The 13669-nt window shown below is 31.5% G+C and overlaps 3 protein-coding genes across 5 annotated transcripts; 1 reads left to right on the forward strand and 2 right to left on the reverse strand.

Moving 5' to 3' along the window:
• Nucleotides 1-157: 157 nt before the first annotated feature.
• Nucleotides 158-8311, forward strand: LOC105644593 (carbonic anhydrase 2). Of its 2 annotated transcripts, XM_012229991.4 has the most exons (10): nucleotides 158-300; nucleotides 654-742; nucleotides 4830-4894; nucleotides 5226-5366; nucleotides 5751-5799; nucleotides 6038-6154; nucleotides 6357-6410; nucleotides 6733-6818; nucleotides 7421-7526; nucleotides 7980-8311. In XM_012229991.4, the coding sequence occupies exons 2-10, from the start codon at nucleotides 689-691 to the stop codon at nucleotides 8142-8144; spliced, it is 837 nt and encodes a 278-aa protein (XP_012085381.1). In that variant the 5' UTR covers nucleotides 158-300; nucleotides 654-688; the 3' UTR covers nucleotides 8145-8311. The 2 variants fall into 2 exon arrangements, with proteins under 2 accessions (XP_012085381.1, XP_020539211.1); XM_020683552.3 differs by lacking the exons at nucleotides 158-300; nucleotides 654-742 and adding an exon at nucleotides 4351-4511.
• Nucleotides 8312-8460: 149 nt separating this feature from the next.
• LOC105644592 (transcription factor WER-like) lies at nucleotides 8461-9352 on the reverse strand. Of its 2 annotated transcripts, none has more exons than XM_020683306.3 (3): nucleotides 9135-9352; nucleotides 8932-9061; nucleotides 8461-8871 (listed from the first exon to the last, which is right to left on the reverse strand). In XM_020683306.3, the coding sequence occupies exons 1-3, from the start codon at nucleotides 9253-9255 to the stop codon at nucleotides 8541-8543; spliced, it is 582 nt and encodes a 193-aa protein (XP_020538965.1). In that variant the 5' UTR covers nucleotides 9256-9352; the 3' UTR covers nucleotides 8461-8540.
• A 1311-nt stretch (nucleotides 9353-10663) lies between these two features.
• Nucleotides 10664-13462, reverse strand: LOC105644591 (NADPH-dependent alkenal/one oxidoreductase, chloroplastic). Its single transcript, XM_012229988.2, has 4 exons — nucleotides 12998-13462; nucleotides 12368-12691; nucleotides 11393-11552; nucleotides 10664-11066 (listed from the first exon to the last, which is right to left on the reverse strand). Exons 1-4 carry the CDS (start codon nucleotides 13409-13411, stop codon nucleotides 10801-10803), a joined length of 1164 nt encoding a protein of 387 aa, XP_012085378.1. The 5' UTR covers nucleotides 13412-13462; the 3' UTR covers nucleotides 10664-10800.
• Between the last annotated feature and the right edge of the window lie 207 nt (nucleotides 13463-13669).

A 13669-nucleotide genomic window follows, 5' to 3' on the forward strand; every position in this document is an offset into this window, starting at 1 on the left:
GAGTGAGGTGAGACCAGACTAGAGAATAACTAATATCCACAACATAAGATTCTCATCTTCAAAATAGATAGCTGTGCTCTTATTACCTCATCTTTCACTTTCTCTATCTACTGCCAAAAACTTTGTTTCCTTTCTTAAAACTTGTCCCTCGCCATTATTTCAAATTCTTAATTGGTCCCATCTATTTTTTAAAACATTTTCAGCTTTCAGCTTTCCTTCCACAGCTAACCCTTTGGTGGAAGGAAAGGGGTCCATTTCTCTCTTGCAGCCTCACAGCTATGCATTTTGCTTCCATTTCTGGTCATTAATCTCTCTCTCTCTCCCCCTCTCTTATCTATCTTTCATTTAATTAAATAATTTCCCTATTGGACTTTGTCCTATAAGCTTTGGGAAGAGCCATTATTATCTAATAATAATCATTAATTCATATAGTTAGTGGTCTTTTCCATGGCTAATAAGAATTATTTTTTTTACTTTAAAAAACCATAGTTTCAAAGAGTCAAGAAGTCATAACAGTGGTGGTGGTTGTGGTGGCCTAGCTTAGTTACTGTAGAGTAATATATTTTTTATTAAAAGAAATAAATTTCTATTTTTATTATAAAAATTCTGCATGATGTTTTCTTTCCTTTGTTCTTTTTTCTTTCATTTGACAGGTGGGGAAAGGTGGATATAGCTGAATAGGAGGAGCATGGCAGGAAAATTTGGAAAGTGTATGCTGCTGTGTTGTTCAAGAAAAGTCTCTGTAAGTTGTGAAAATTCACTCTCTTTTTCAGTTCCATTATTATTATAATCATTATAGTCGTCCCAAAAATAATATAAAATGAACAAAAAATCATATAACTTATATGTATAATGTGAATATAAAGTATCTGTTGGAGTCACCATTAGATAATAGACTTTTTTTTTTTTCTTTTGAATGGGTAATAGAGTTAATTTCAATTTTGGTGTATTAACTTTATAAACCTTTAATCAAAGTCAACCTATAGAATAAAAAATATTATTGGAGGGTTCAAAAATCTTTAACCTCTACATTCGACAAGGATTGCTTATTGAATTTATTCGATAAAATTAGTTATTTTGATAGTTATTTAACTGTTTTAATAGTTTAGTTGTTTGAGTATATAATAGTCATTTGTGTAGTTTTTAATAAAACGATAACAGCTAAATGTCATGACAGTTATTATTTTTTAAAACGTTATCTTAACTTTTAAAAATTAGTTCAAATGCTATGTTCTCAGATACTATAAAAAAAGAGCGGGTGGTATTATTTTTAGAGTTTAAATTGTTATTAGCAGAGCAAAATCTATTAATAGATAAAATCATCTTATATTCCTTTTACTTATGTCATTTTTACATTACTTCATTTAAACTCTGATGAATTTTCATCAATGTAAAACTGCCCGAATTTTTACTATAATAGTTCCGGTTAATCGTATTCTACTTTGGCCGGCTTCCTTCTCTGCCCTCTGCCTTCCTTCTCTGTCAAAGTTCAAAAATCTCATATTTTGTTTCCTTATCCTTTCTAGATTTGGTTTTGATAAACCCATTTCATCTTTTCTAAAAGTTGATGATTTCTTCTATCCTTAAAGGTACCGGATAGTATAAATACATTTGGAATATTAAACACTATAGATTCTTCTAAATTCCACCATTTTCGATCTAAGTTCAATATGTTTTGAATCGTGTAACCAAATGCAATATCTCTCTTATTTAAAAACCAAAAGGCAATATGTTTTGCAAATTATATTAACAGTTTCAAATTTTGATTGCAAATGGGTGGAATTTGAAAAGGAAATAAGACTTAGAAATTGATTACCAAAAAAACAAGCATAGATGGATGGATTTTAAAGGTAAAAATAAATAGAGAAATAGAAATAAATAAATAATTAAAAAATTAAAACTTGATGAACAAGAAAAAAATGGTTGTTTTATTTTATGATGTGAAGAAGAAGAAGAAGAAGAAGACAAAGGAGATGAGTGAAAAGTTAAGATATTGTGGATGAATATGGAAAGTTACGTTATTGGGTTGATTATGGATTGAGAGTAGTAGAACACCATTTTTTATGCAAAGGGTAATTTTGTCCATCGATAAATTTTACTCTATTAATAACAATTTATGTTCTAAAAATAACATCAACTAAAATAACGTTTATCATGTTAATCGATTAAAATGTTAAAAGGTGGTACACAATATATATATATATATATATATATCAACCAATAGAATAAAAAGGGCAAAAAAGAAGCTTAGCCTCACCATTTAATATTGAAAATTGGAAAAGAAGTAGGTTTCAACGCAATAAGATGGAATTTGACTTTTTTTTAATTTTTTCTATTAGCCTATTGCAACAGACTACCAATATTTTCTATTGTTGAAATATTGCATTTCACTTTCAAATTGGAGAGCTGAAACTTAAAATTGACTTAGAATTGGAAATCAAGTACGGTCAGGTAGTTTCTAGTCAGGTTGTAACTTAGTTACAACTAGGAATTATCCAAAGCTGTCTCTATTCTTTATAAGACTGCTTTTCTACATTTTTCCACCACCTTAATTGTGAAATTCCATAATCCCTTTTGTCCTAATCCCAATTAAAAAAAATAATTAAAAATAGGCTACGTACCTTCTCCAATGGAATTGCCCCAATAAGGAGTGGTACAGACTTTGTCCCCCGTCTACTTCACCCTTTCCATTGGGAATCTAAAATCATTTATTTATATTATTTATTTAATATCATTTTTATTATTTCAATAATTAAGTAAGTAACTTACAATATCATTTATTTATATTATTTCAACTAATAAAAATTTTCAGTTTCTTTTCTAATAATTAATAAAATTAGTATTATTATCATTAATAAAATTTCAAAAATCATTTTTCTTATGCTATAAGAAATTTATAAAATGAATATGAATAAAACTAAGTTGGCAAGAAAAACTGTTTTTTGTGTTATTTTTTGATGAGTTTTTCTATTTAGACATTAATTGAATATATTAATATTAACATCGTTAATAATAGTTTAACTTTTTTCAATAATTAAATAACAATCAATAATATCATTAATATTATTTCAAATAATAAAATTTTTTTAATAATTAACGAAATCAATATATTATCTAATATTTTATCAATAAAAATTTCAAATCATGTCTTATACTATCACAAATTTATAAAATAAATTGAATAGAAAAAAGCAATAAAAAAATATAAATCTAAATTTTTTTTAGAAGAAATCTAATAAAAGTTATAATAATTAAAAATTTTAAGGTTTTTTTTTTTATTAATGCAACAAAATTATTGTTTTGAAATATTGATTATTGGAAAAACGGAACCAAAAAGCATTTTTATCAATACAATAAACTTAGGGGTTATTAGTTATTACATTTAATTAGTACATATAAGCAATTAAAATTTATGCCTCAAAACTTTAGAATGCGATGATAAGAATACCACTACTAAATTCATACAATGTTATATAAATTTTTTTAAAATAATATAATTAAATTTCACATGGCGTGCAACGCACATGTACATGACTAGTATATCTATATATTTAATTGATTAGATTGATAAAGTACAATGAATTTATAATTAATAAATGTATATTTTCATAGAATTGCGAATGCATTCCAAAAATTAATAAATTTTTAAATTTATCAATTAATTAATATATCTCTTTTAATCAATAGAGTTGATATGATCCTAATGTTATACTTTAAGTCAATTCACCCTTTTAAATGATTTATAAATGGAAAGTGAGGATTTGGTGAATTTTTTGCTATTTATGTATTTTATATTGCATTAGAGGCAAATATGATGCTTGACAATTTCGAAAAATACAAGATAAGAAAATAAGTTGGTGTGATGTAGACGAACAAATTATTAATTAAAAAATTATTTAAAAGCTTCAACGTTAATAAATAATTTATTTTTCCCCTTTATTAATTATTATTAAATTTTTAATATAAATACTTAATACAAATACACACACAAATAGTCTATAAAAATATTATTTTAATTTTTTAGAAATAAAATAAATGTCTATTTTCTCCTGAAATGATGACTAGATGAGCGTTAACGTCGCATTTTTTCCTGCCTCCACGTGTCGAGAATCATACGTTCATTCAGTTGACTTAACCACCGCAATCCTCGCTGGCCACTCAAATACCGTCAGCTATTTTTTTGTATTTTCTGCCACTATTATTGAATTAGTCCAAACACCCTACGATCATCCTCTTCCATAATCAACGGTCAATAAAAGTTTCTCAATCTTTATAGGTCACACTACATCATTTGCTTTCCCGTTCGGACAACGCGCTTCAGGTGCACTAATTTATTATTTTTGACCACGGTTAATGAGAAAAAATAACCCTATTCAGTCAAAGAGACAGGACGCTATTTATGTATGAAGCCAAGTGCGTGAGTTGAGGTAGCTAATTTTCTCTTCCCAAACAGAGAACAGAAAAGCAGAAGCAGGATCTCATATCAACACAGAAAAAAAGAAGGAAAAAAGGTCTGTAAACTGTAATCAGATGCTTCCTCGCCTAGTATATGCACCGATCCCGATTCAGATTTTAACTGTTTCAGATTTTTTATCTTTTCAATTTACTTTCACTGTTCATTTCTTTTTATTCAATTTCATAAGAATTCCTTAATTTTATTATTTCTTTTGAATTTTCTATCTTCTGATCCTCTGGATACTTCAATTGGAAACCGCTGCGTTTGTTATGTTTTGGGTTAATGAGAGCTTCAGGAATTGATGATTCGTTAATTAGCTGTTTAGTTTTTGATGATGATGATTTAATCTCTTTCGTTTTTATTATTTTAACAGAAGGAAGAAGACATGGCAAACGATTCATACGAGGAAGCCATTGCAGGACTGTCAAAGCTTCTGAGGTACTGTCTTTTATGCTTCTCTGTCCTTTCATCGTCCAAACAAACAAATTACAAATCTGACATATAGAATTGATTTACTTTTGTCTTGTACTATAATTTAAAATTATTTTGTTCCTCATTAATCCAAAGCAAAGCCTTCATTAATCTTCTTGCTAATTGCTGATGATGGATAGACGCCTTATAGAGTCAGTTTTTTTACGACGTGGGGCCCATTGAAATGAGCGGCTTAGATTAGGCCCTTCTTCAGGATAGGTCCCACGTCAGACCCCAACGATTTATAACTGACTGTCCTTTTGGTGGTTGTACTTTGATCCGTCCTCATTATTGACAGTGAAAAAGCCGACCTCGGGAGCGTCGCCGCTGCGAAAATCAAGCAGATAACGGCGGAACTAGAGGCGGCCGGTTCAGCTGAATTTAACGCGGAGCAGCGGATGAAAGCCGGCTTCGTCCACTTTAAGACAGAGAAATATGAGTATGTATTGTACTTTTTTTTTCTCTTAGGTTGTTTTCGCGGAATATGCTGTCCGTTTGATCCTTATCTGATCTATTTTTGTACGTTTGGCTGATTTTGCTGATGCCAGTCAAGAACCATTGGTCAAATCATTACTATATATATATATATATATATTTATTTATTTATTTTGATCCTTTTCTTTATTATTATTAAATATTTTTCAAATTAAAAACTATGTATAATTCAATTCATTTGTTATATTATTACTAATTCAATAAAAAAAATTTTCTCTTAATTAATAGCATAAATGTATGTATACCATAGTCTTAATCGTAAAAATTGCAAAAGGTTGAAAGAACATATACAATTGGGGTAATAATGCATTTGTCGGACAATTTTCAGGAAAGATCCTACCTTGTACGGTGAACTTGCCAAAGGCCAAAGCCCAAAGGTGAGTGGTTCTCCTAATTAATATATTAAATTTTTTTTTGACTCCCAATAAATAAATAAAAAATATTTTTTCCTACTATTACTATATACATTATTTTCATGTATCCAGCGAATCAAGTGGGGTTTCCATGCATACAATGATTGCTTTGTTTTACTAATTTTTATTTATTTATTCTTAATTTAATGAATTATTCATCAAATTAACTAATGAAGAAACATTTTTTTTAATGTATATGCAGTTTCTGGTTTTTGCTTGCTCAGATTCTCGCGTTTGTCCTTCTCACATCCTCAATTTCCAACCAGGAGAGGCCTTTATGGTCCGAAACATTGCCAGCATGGTCCCACCATATGACCAGGTTTGTTCAATAATTAAAAACAACTCTTTCCTAATCTACAAATTTTAGTATAAGTTTTCAGAAATTATTATTTTATTTATTTTTTTTTTTTTTGGAATTGCGCTATTTGTATCCTATCCGGATCCGGATACAATTACATAAAATAAGTTAAATGATTTTATTTCTAGATATATGTTTGTTTTATGTTTTCTTTTGCCTGCAGACAAAATACTCAGGAATGGGGGCAGCCATTGAATATGCAGTACTGCATCTAAAGGTAAAAATAAATTACTACAATATAGTAACTTTTACTCTTTAACACGTCATCAGGTCAAAATCTTAATGGTGGTGGCTCTTCGCGTCCAACCTTGGTGGGGGGAAACGTGATGTCTAGTCATTACTCATTGCTTCCTGCAACCTTCTTTACTCATTTTTCATTAATAATATTACCAAATGGCTCCGACCATTTTATAGTTTTGATAATATTTTATTTTTTCTTTTTAATGAAGTGTATTTGCTTCTTCTGTTGCCTTGCCTCCATGCATACCAAAAATGGGTAGTTAATAGTTAATTTTTTCTTCTCTGTTGTCTGAGTTCAGGTGGAGAATATTGTAGTCATTGGCCATAGTTGCTGTGGTGGTATTAAGGGGCTAATGTCTATCCCAGATGATGGGAGCACTTCTAGGTAATCATCCTTAAATCACACAACTAAATTAGATTGGATTAAGGAATTTAGGAGAATAAACATGAATAGTATAGCATTTTAATGATTTTGGCTCTTCTTGAGTTTCCAAAAGTTAGATTCTCCCACCATGTGATGCATTTCTCATGAATTATATAAAAATATGTTCCTTTTTTAGTTTCTCTCCTATCACTTTCTTGTTTCCTACTCTACATAATTACTAAAAATAATTAGGAAAAATTAGTTTATTAAGTGGTGCCATATTCTTGGAGAGGAATCTAAAAAGAAAAGTTAAAAAGAAAAGCAAGAAAGACACCTTTCAAAATTTTAAAAGAGACAGAACGATACAAGTGGTAGATTTAACAATCATATGCGAAGGAATATGCATATGTTGATCAATTGGTGTTTGTGCAACTTCAAAATCATATAGTATGGAGTAGACCTTTTTCTTCTCTCTGTTTTTGCTTCTATAAAGTTCACTGCAACCCCCTTTTTTTTTGTGTTATGAAAATGGATGTCCAGTCAAGAATTGTCCTATTCTCAAGTTTCTTTTTTATTTTTTAGTTTTAATTAATTAAATTTCTTACACTTTTATTTTTACGTAGTGACTTCATAGAAAATTGGGTCAGCATCTGTTCGGCCGCAAAGTCTAAGGTGAAGACACGGTGTAGCAGCTTAAGTTTTGAAGAGCAGTGCCACAACTGTGAGAAGGCAAGTTATAAATAGTTAAATACAACTCAAGAAAAATAGTTAATTACATATACAATAAATGCTGCAACTTTTTATGTTGTTTCTTGATTATAGTTTATTATTATAATTAATCATGTTTAAGTTAAAGATAAGGCTTCAACATAAGATACAGAGAAAGAAGATTCCAAGGTCAACCCTTATGTTTAAAGACTACCGACAAAATGAAACTTGGCATCAGATTCTAGTTTGGCCATGTGACTAGTAGCAAGAAAGCAACACAAAAATAATAGATAAAGAAATTAATTAATCTAGCTCATGGTGCTTAATTATAATTTGTGATTGTTCTAAACTGAAATATTGTTTGATTAAAACAAATCTCACTGGAGAATTAAAATTGTAAGGATCGGAATGTATGTCAAGACGAACCTCATGTGCTATTCTGTAATTAAACATTGTATTATTGATGAGTTGCAGGAGGCTGTGAATGTATCACTGGGAAACCTGTTGACATATCCATTTGTTAAAGAGGGAGTGTTGAAGAAAACTCTGGCATTGAAAGGAGCACATTACGATTTTGTCAATGGAAATTTTGAGCTTTGGAATCTTGATTTCAAGATTACTCCTCCTGTTGTTGTATGAACTAGTTAAGCTTCTTCATTCTTCCCATTTCAAAAAGATCATCTCTCTTGTTGCATTGGAAACTGTAAATTTTCCAAATCAATAATGTTTGTTGAAGCTGAAAGAAACAAGAGTCTGCATTATTGTATTTAATTTGCCTTCCAATTTAGTTTTTGCAGTTTATTTAATATTTCTTTTCTTTTCTTTTTTAATTATAGATTCTGATTAGTATTTGAACTTAATTGCAGGCAGAAGAGAGAACTTTCCAATACCATTTAGCTAATTCCTGATCAATTCTTTCTTTTTCGTTGATATTATTGGAATTTGGAGACATATATGATAAAAAAAAAAACTTTATCTATTTAATTATTATTTATTTAAAGACTACCAGGGTTTGAAATTAATTGAAAAAATCCACTAAATCTGGCTATTCAAATTGAAAAAATCATCATCATTATAAAATAATGATAAATCATCAACTTGAAGCTGTGCTTCTCCTCCATTGGAAGAATCAGTACCGACACCAAAAGGGTCTTCATTATTTATTATAGCCTTGCCATTTTGTAGAAACTGACCGGAGTTATTAATTTCTTGAATTTCAGTTTTGGATGATGACCTAATGACTGGTTTTCTTGCTTGCTTTTTTAAGCCAAGTCTTTTGCGCAAATGACAATTCCAATGGTTCTTTACTTGGTTAGCCGTCCTTCCGGGCAGTCTTCCGGCTATCAGAGACCACCTGTATTTAGAACTGTGAGATTGTAAATTTAAACTTTAACAAAAGAACAGTAAAAGAGAAGAAGAGAAATACCTATTTCCGAGGAGGTTATGGAGTCTAATAATAAGATCATCTTCCTCTTGAGAGAAATCAGCATGGTTGACATTAGGGCTTAGATAGTTCAGCCATCTTAATCTGCAGCTCTTTCCACACCTTCTCAAACCTATGCAATATACCTAAAAAATTAAGTTTTGCTATATGTATATATAGTTCTTAAGTAATTAGTTATTAATTACCTGTTAATTGAGAAATGCGGTTCCATCTTCCTCCTCCATTTACTCTAATATACTCCATTAAAATCCTATCTTCCTCTTTTGTCCAAAACCGTTTCTTGAACTGATCCTTCTCTGCCTTCATTTTCCTTTCTTTAACTGCCTTTGCAACAGAGAGTATGGGGAAGGTTCTTTAAATATTTATTGTGCCTTCGGCATTGGTAGGTAGCTAGCCGCTTTAATTTTCAGACATATAAGCATATGTGGCCAAATTATGTACAAGTGAAAATCCTTCGCCATGTTATCTTTATATCATGCCCTAATGCATAAAATTGCCATAAATTTTAGAATTTCATCCTTGTGTTATCCTAAAATTTTTAAAAAATCCATCGCAACTTTGATTAAAGTTTTAATTTTTATTATAAATAAGTACTTAATTTCAAAAGCATGATGGGATCTAAAAATTGTTAGTAACAATTATATTTATAAATCCTAGATCGCGATAATAGGTTTTTCGAAAATTTTAGGGTGTTATTCGAATAAAACTTTAAAATTTAATAGCAATTTCACATATGTGATTATTTATATCATACACGTATGCGTCCAAGCAAACTCTTACTAATTCAAGCAAAATATTATTCAAGTATTTAATTTTTGCCCTTATGGGCCGTGCTGCCCTAGATTTTGGATTTGAAATTGTTTGTAAAAGTATGCAGTAATTTAAATCAAGGTTTCTTCAATAACGAATATTTTTATAACCATTAATGTCTAGTAGACGTGTCATCTTTATAGCCATTCCAACTAGCTACTCGGGAAAGTGGACAGATTTGTGATGGCAATAGAAGTGGCATAAATGCAGGCCACATCACATCCATGCATTGTCTAATTATGGACATGAGATTCAACCTTTTCATCACCTACAACCATAAATACATAAATTCAAAATTTTAAATGCATTGAATTTTTTGCATATGCCTGGTCAAGTGACTTCAATGCTTAGCTTCTGTTGTACTACTCTAGCATGTAAGGAGATAGATAAGGTTTTTATTTATCAGAAAATCAAATCCAAGAGCCAAAGCTTGGATAAACATGAAATCCCTTAACTTAATGTGTTTGATAATATTGTTTGAACTGTCAATTAGGTACGACCTATTTAGTTTTTACACTAATATAAAAAAGTTAAAAATTTTAAATTCAAATTTTTTCGACCACTAGAGTTTTCAATCCATATTATATAATCTATAAAGTATTTCGGTTCATTCAACCTTCTAACAAACAAAAAAGATATTGTTGTTTGATATCAGTGCAACATACGCTGAAACTCCGTGTTTCATTAGTCAATCTAAAAGCTTAATACCTATGGGCAAAGGTCCAGTAACAGTTTATGTTTCTGTATCACTCTTCAAAATTGAGGGATTCAGAAAGGCCCATGTTCCTATTTTCATGCCCAGTCTATCTCCCCCAGCTCAAAAAGTGCAACTCTCAAGCGCTTGAAGTTAGATACCTTTTACTGAAACTCAAATTGACAAACAAGTTTGAAGCCTAGAAACCACTGTCTGATAATGCATGTGAGCACTCAAAATTTCAATTTAAACCTCATAAAATGTATTTATACATCCACATATTGATTCTAACACTTTGATACAAGTTAGGAGATACGCATTACAAAAAGGTCCTATTTTCTGCATTTTCAGGGAATTGGATGTATAACTACCTTGCCAGTAGCTCTGCCTGTTTCAATATAGGAGAAAGCCTCAGCAACCTGAGAAAATGCGAATGGCCCTTTAGGATCAATCACTGGCTTTATTTTTCCACTTTCCAAGAATGGGTTTAGTTTCTTAAGAACTTCTCCATTGGAAGTGACCACAAATCTGAAACCAGGTGGTGTGACTGCACCAGTTAAGGCCACTACGCTGCCCCCTTCTTTGATAGCCTTCACTGCTCTATCACATTGACCTATCATGGAAAAAGAGAAAAAAACAAAAAAGATTTAGTTTCAGCTGACTGGAAGCAATCTTAAGATGAATTAAAGGTGCTAATAGTACTGATCACATTTAGTCATCAAGAAATCTATTATAATTAATTGTATCTTTCATTTGTGTTCAAACCGGTTAAAGCCTGATTATATCACCCAAAACAGGTTAGAACTTTTCTTGATTGGTATTTCAGGCCTTGACTAATTGCACTGCAGGACTGATAACTAATTATTGGCTACTTAGTTTGTGATGGACAAAGCTCAATGACAATACCTTCCCAAAACAACAATCAGTACAAAATCTTACCAATAGCATCATAGACTACATCGAACTTTTCTGGCAAATCTTCGAAGTTCTCCTTAGTGTAGTCAATAGCCAAATCAGCACCCAGACTCTTTAACAGTTCCAAATTTCTAGTGCTTGAAGTAGCTGCAATTCTAGAAGCACCGAATACATGTTTTGCGAGCTGCACCAAGCATATAAGAGTTTATATGCATAACATGTAAAGGATAGAACAAGTGTTTCTATTTGCCTTTTAAATTATTCTGTAATCATTATAGCGGCATATTTGAGGAATTTGAGGTCAGCAGAACAGATCCTATTCCCAAGTCCGAGCAATTAAAGGTTCAATCTTCTTTGCTATTATTAATTGACACAAAATTTCATTTCCTTTGGTTTCATTAGTCAGTGGATGAAGATTAGTCATTAACACATAAGTTTAACAGCCCTACAAGATGCTTTGATTGGCAACCAAAACAAGTTTGACACGAAACACGAGTTGAGGGAAGCCATACATAATCAAGAGCAGAAGAGAATAAAAGCACTCGCAATAAATAAGAATCAGAAATAGACAATTACATTATTGATAAAGAAACTTATTATAACTTTGAAAACAAAGTACATTCATCAGTGAAGCATACTAAGGAGTTTATATTGTATCCAACTAACCATATATGGATGAGAAATAGAAAAATGAAATTGAAGGCAATAAAGCTTCTGTTGGCGTCAGATGCTATTTGAAATCAACTCAATTTTTATTAAATTCTTTTGATAATTGTAGAAAGAGTACTAATCTGTCCTTCAAAAGCAGTAAAATAAGTACTTCAACTAATCTTTTATGTTAGACTTCCGCCAAGCAACTTGTTATTAGATAGGAAGCAAATATGTTCTGCACTTACTACTTAATGATCAAGCAGTTATGTTTTGCAATAATAAACAATTAATCAAATGGCATTGGCAGAGAAAGTATTATCAAATCCGTAATTGCCTGGAATTGCATACCTGAATAACTAGGCTTCCAACACCACCAGAACCGTTCAAAACGAGAATAGATTTACCAGCAGAAAAACCAGTTTTCTCAAGACCCTCATATGCTGTCTCAATAGCAAGAGGAAGTGAAGCAGCCTGTGCAAAATCCAGATTTTTGGGTTTCAAGGCCAATAGCTTCTCTTCAACAGCAGTATATTCAGCCAATGAGCCAAATTGTTTAGGCCCTTCCAGTGCTTTCTCATGTATGTCACCATATACTTCATCACCCTCTTTTAGTCCCTTCACTTGACTGCCAACTTTTACCACCACCCCAGCAACATCATATCCTGGAACAGTCTACAGGAAAAATTAAAACCCTTTTGGCTTATTACTTATTCATTCACATTAAAAGAAAAAAAAATTATAGGCAACACAACAGAAAACCTTTCCTACAAGCTACAACCTGCTTGGAGAAATGCACCTACAATAAAAATTGAAAATTACGTTTCCTTTTCCTTTCCAAATTCTTCCTTCAGAACCCAATTAAGCAAATTAGTTACTGCACATTTATTTTCCAAGATATGAGAGGGAAAAGAAAATAAACTGAGGTACATTTTCACAAGCAAACAAACAGAGAAAAGAGAAACAAAGGAAGAAAGATACCGGAAGAAGAGAATCAGTGGCCTTGAACTTGCCCTGTCTTCTCTTGAAATCAACTGGGTTAAGAGCAGCAGCAGCAACCTTGATCAAAACCTGATCGTCTTTCACTTCAGGCACCGAAACTTTATCATCAAACTTCAAAACATCAACACCTCCATATTCTCCATATACCCAGGCCTTCATTTCAGAAGGTACAAAGGAAACTTTGGTTGCTTGGGCTGAAGCAGGTGCTGCTTGGGAATTTGCAGATACTCTTAAAGGAATGTGAGAGAATGAGGAAGTTTGCCTAAGAGAGGTGGAATTCTTTCTAGTATTTTCCGCGAAAGTAAGGGAAAATCTCAGAGAAAATGGTGGCGAAAGGTTGGAGGAGAGAGAGTGAAAGGTTGTGAATTTGGGGTTTGTTATTGTGGCTTCCATGTTTCCGACTGTTAATGGCTTATCTTTTCTCTCTGCATTCTATGCTCTGCATGAGTAAATAAATTGCAAAAATATCTACTCAAGTTTGTGGTTTTCCAGTGAGTGCATGACATGTGTTGGTTGGTTAGCTCTTCTGGTATTTCACCAGAAAGCGACTTGGCGTTTCACCTTTTTGTGGGAAAGAGAAGTGAGGTTGCAAAATATACACACCATCTTTCTGCTAATTCATGTCGTTTTAGACTTTTGGCACGCATTGAG

Source organism: Jatropha curcas, chromosome 3, assembly GCF_041381405.1.
Source record: "Jatropha curcas cultivar XTBG-Jc1 chromosome 3, XTBG_Jcur_1.0, whole genome shotgun sequence".
Lineage (NCBI taxonomy): Eukaryota > Viridiplantae > Streptophyta > Magnoliopsida > Malpighiales > Euphorbiaceae > Jatropha > Jatropha curcas.